Genomic DNA, 4,299 nt, shown 5'->3' with positions numbered 1-4,299 from the left:
ACACACACACACACACACACACACACACACACACACACTCAAAGACATGCCAATGGGTTCTGCACCAACAGGTGGCCAAAGAGTAGCTGACTGCAAATGCAGTTAACACCATCAGTCCTATCTGGCGCGGCGCACGCAGGTACTTACTGCCAAAGCTCAATCAACAAATGAACAGTAAACACATCTGACAACATGGCACATTTCCTCCTCTTCCTCCTCATTTTTCTCACACTCCATATTAATTCGCTTGGACTGGATTCAATGAAATTCCTGAGTCGCTTCATAAACAAAGTACTCAATTCTCCACCGTATAGGAGAAAGACATGTAAAGAACTTAAGGAGGTTATATGGGTACTGGTAGAGAGGGTCTGCATTCTTACCTCATCCCATTTAATGAAGTTGCTTCCGTTCCTCAGGGTGTGTGAGACGCAGGGAGGCTGGAGTTTCAGTGCGTGGACCCCCGGCTGAGCACTCGCCATGGCTTCATGCACACATTCAAACACACGCTCGCGCGCTGGAGATGCTCAGAGTCAAACGCCAGGATGATACGACTCAACCATCTCCGAGGCGAAACTCTTCAGAAGTCACAAGCTCTGCTGCTACAGCCGCATCTCGTCGTCCTCCCGCTTCTTCTCCGCTCACTCCTTTTTCTTTTCTTATTTCCGTCCTTTCTTCTCTCTCTTAGCTCTGCCTCTCCTCCTTCCTCACACCTCTTTTTCTTCTGCCTCCCTCCCTCCCCGGGCTCGTCGTCTCCCCCTCTCCCCTCTGTTGGTGCTGCATCTCGCGGAGAGACAGACTGAAACAGATGCCTTCGTGGGAGACAGGATGCGCGCGCGTGCGGGAGGGAGCGTGTGCCCGTTCTGCCTCCACAAATTGACTCATCTGCGACATGCGCACAATGGCAGCTTCCCACAGATGGGGGACGGGGGAAGGGATGAGAGAAAGGTAGAAGATAGTGAGTGAAAAGGAAAAGAAAGAAGATAAAAGAGAGGAGAAAAAAATAAGACAATGAAGACGAGTCAGAGTCATGTGAGGCCAGGGTAGAAGACACCATACAGGATGGTTCCTCAAGTGTGCAGACGTGCACCATCCTACTCATATGTGCTTTGTTTACCACAGGCTTTAATCCGGTTCTAAAACAGCTTCCTTTCCTCAGGGAAGGCTGTCCATCATATTCTGACACCGCGCTTCAGGGATTTGTTCCTAGTGAACATTAATGGCCATTGTCACTGATGACAGGGAAAAAAAACAATGTCACACAGAGTTAGTAAAGATTCGGCTGAGACCAGGTTTTAGTTCTGACGGGGACGACTAAACAGGGATTTTTTTTACCTTAAAGAAGAACAGGTTTCTATTTCACAGTAAACTTGATAAATGTTAGGTCAAGCAAATAAAGCAGACTGTTTTTAAATTCACAGTAAACGATCCTGCCCCTATCAGAATTATCTGCCCTGCTGAGGGTGTTTTCACACATGATAGTCCAATGGAACTTGGTTTCATTGGTAATCAAAATTGCAACATTTTCAGCCAATGGGGTTCGGTTTCACGCAACCTGTTCACCTCCTCACCTGTGGTGGTGCTGCACCACAAACTAGTGAATGAAACGACATGAAAATACCCAAAGAAGACACAGAACTAAACTTCCTTCTTCACGAAATCTAAATAAAAATGGAGTGGCACCATATTTTTGAGATTGTTGTATTTCTCTTTGGTCTTTGGCAAAAGCACCTAACCATGTTTGTTTTGGTTATATTTACCCAGAATGCCCTGCTCTTTAGTCTACTTTATACTTTCTGCTTTTTTCAGCTTCTCGCCAAAGCTGAAAAAAAAATTTGTAAACACTGTTTCCATTAAGTAAGAAACACCATAAAAATCCAATTTAAATAAGTTTGTTCACATGATAAGTAAAATGACAGCATCATCTTTTTAGTCATACTCGTAAATAACATTGCAGTGCTGTTGAGCCGAAAAACCAACCCACCCAAAACATTTTATCGATAAATTTGATTTTTTTTCCAAAATCAGCGCATTTCCATCATTTTTGCAATTCCAATTTCTGCAATTTTATTAAAGTCAAAGAAAACACAGATATCTGCATCCACCGTGTCAGCACAGCTTCCTTCAGCCACTGTCTATGTCTGAATTGTGGAATTGTGACATGTATAAATGTGGCACAAATCGGATTTACTGAGGGGGGAGAGGGGTAAAAAAAAAATCTGAATTGGGTCAATCAAACTGTCATGAAGAAGTCAGATGTTGCATATTGGCATCTAAAATCTGATTTGGGTCAAATTTGCCTGCGGTGTGAACGTATGCTAATTATTGAATCACAAACACTAGCTTTAGAAGTTGTTTCAGGTTCTTTTATGACCTCCTGGTTGATATGTCAGTTGTGTTAATAATTATTTTAGGCCAGCCACTCCTGAAAGATTTCACTTTTACATGTCTTCTTAACTTGTGGATAACTTCTGTCTGTCTGGTGGTATATTTCAAATAAATAAGTACAGAAATGCTGTACAGTTAACTAAAAACTGGGGCAAATAAAGTTTGTTCCTTTAAATAATACAGCTAAAATGGGGAGGTGTGGTGGAGTGACGAGTTGGATGAATACATAGACATTGTGGAGTAACGGTTAGGCATGAGAGCTAAATAAGGACGTGTAAGGACACAACCTTGTCTGTAACATCAGCTCCTGCGTGTTGTGTTTAATAATTAGCGGTTGGCTCACATCCAGTTAGACTTTCTTTTCACCATCCGCCGTAAAATTTCCAGTCAGAGTTTTTCAAAGCAGTTAGACAAATTCTTATTGAAGCATCTGTGTTTATTACACAAGCAACGTTAGTGGCAGAATGAAAATGCTTACTGATGCACTAAAATATCCAAAGGGTGCAATAAAAAGGAGCAATCGTATATTATGGAGGTTTAGTTGTTAATTGCTCCCACTGTTATTAACAAGAACTGGAGAACGATAGGAAATAGAAAGTTTTTAATAGAAAAAGCTCAATATTTTTATTCAGTGTTGAGTATTTAAAATCTGACCTAAAACCTGCCTTGTTTTTTGTGGGCAGAAATACACTTTTTAACATTTTAATTTGGTGATGAGGGGAAAAAATATTCTATTGTAGCTATTTTACAGAGAAAAAAATAAATAAAAGATTCCATGGCTGTATAATGCTTTGTGAAATTATTACAAGTTTCACATTTTGGTACATTACAACAACAAGCTACAGTGTTTTGATTTCATCATAATTTTGTGAGCTGGACTAGCTTAAAATAAAGCATAACCATCAGGTGGAAGATAAAGGACTCAGGGTTTGGTTTTTAAACTTATGCTACTATCACAGATCTGAAATGAGTGTAACGCAAATAATTTGAAGTTTTGAAAAGTAGCCCTTTGGGAGAATTCTTCTTAACACATTCTTAAGTTATCTAACCTATTTAAAAGAAAATGCAATTTGGGTACCTGGAATGCTATTGTGTGGTGTTTTCAAAGCAGCCAATTCAGGAAGACTATTCACTTTTCTAGGCGTTGATTGGTCAAACCCAGAAGAGCCAAGATAATGAAGACTATGGATGTTACCAGCTACTGTACTGCTAAGACAGTTTCCACCGTGTCTATTAATGCATATTAATGTATATTTAGTGTTGAATTATTAAAACAGGTAGTTATAAGTATTTTTTATAAGCTAGTTGGATTTTACTAAAAGTGAACTCTGCATGTATGTGTGCAAATACATCCTTATAAATCATTGATATGTTTCCCATTTTGGAAAACTTGTTAATTATTCTAGACTTTTTTTTCTCCAGCTGGCTTAAGAATCTTCCAAGCCTTAATCCTGGCATAAAGAGAATGTACCACACTATTAACCAGCCACACCTGTTTGACTTCATCATGCAGCACTCGTAAGTATTGATGAATAACTTGCAACATAACAACGTGAAAACTTACAAAGCACATTACGCAGCAACGCTGTACGATAAACTGATGCAGAGGCTGGCTTTACCAGCCTGCTTCCGCCTACACACTCACACTTGAGTGCATGAAAAGACACATGCAGAGAAACTCGTGTTGCCATGACACTGAGAGTTTGTACCCATTGCATCTAATCAGCTCAGAAGATAATATTTTTAACAAACATACAGAATAAACATGTTAGTTTAGATTATACTGACTCTATTATACTGACTCTAGGACGAAAATAGTCAGAGAGAAAAACACAAATAGGCGGGAGGCGTTAAAAAATATCCTCATATGTCATCAACATTTAAATATTTATCCAATACATGAACTGCAGGCTT

At 39.8% G+C, this 4,299-nt stretch overlaps 1 protein-coding gene across 1 annotated transcript in view; it reads right to left on the bottom strand.

The window, feature by feature from the left end:
- Nucleotides 1–839, bottom strand: part of plcb1 (phospholipase C beta 1) — a 40,635-nt gene extending 39,796 nt beyond the window's left edge. The window contains exon 1 of the mRNA XM_007569920.2: nucleotides 381–839. Coding sequence (XP_007569982.1) covers nucleotides 381–479 — 99 coding nt within the window. The 5' untranslated portion in view covers nucleotides 480–839. The remainder of the gene's footprint in view (nucleotides 1–380) is intronic.
- Between the last annotated feature and the right edge of the window lie 3,460 nt (nucleotides 840–4,299).

This window comes from Poecilia formosa, unplaced genomic scaffold (assembly GCF_000485575.1).
Source record: "Poecilia formosa unplaced genomic scaffold, Poecilia_formosa-5.1.2 Scaffold251, whole genome shotgun sequence".
NCBI lineage: Eukaryota > Metazoa > Chordata > Actinopteri > Cyprinodontiformes > Poeciliidae > Poecilia > Poecilia formosa.
Note: the sequence above shows the minus strand (reverse complement) of the source record. Positions and strands in the feature narration are given on the sequence as shown.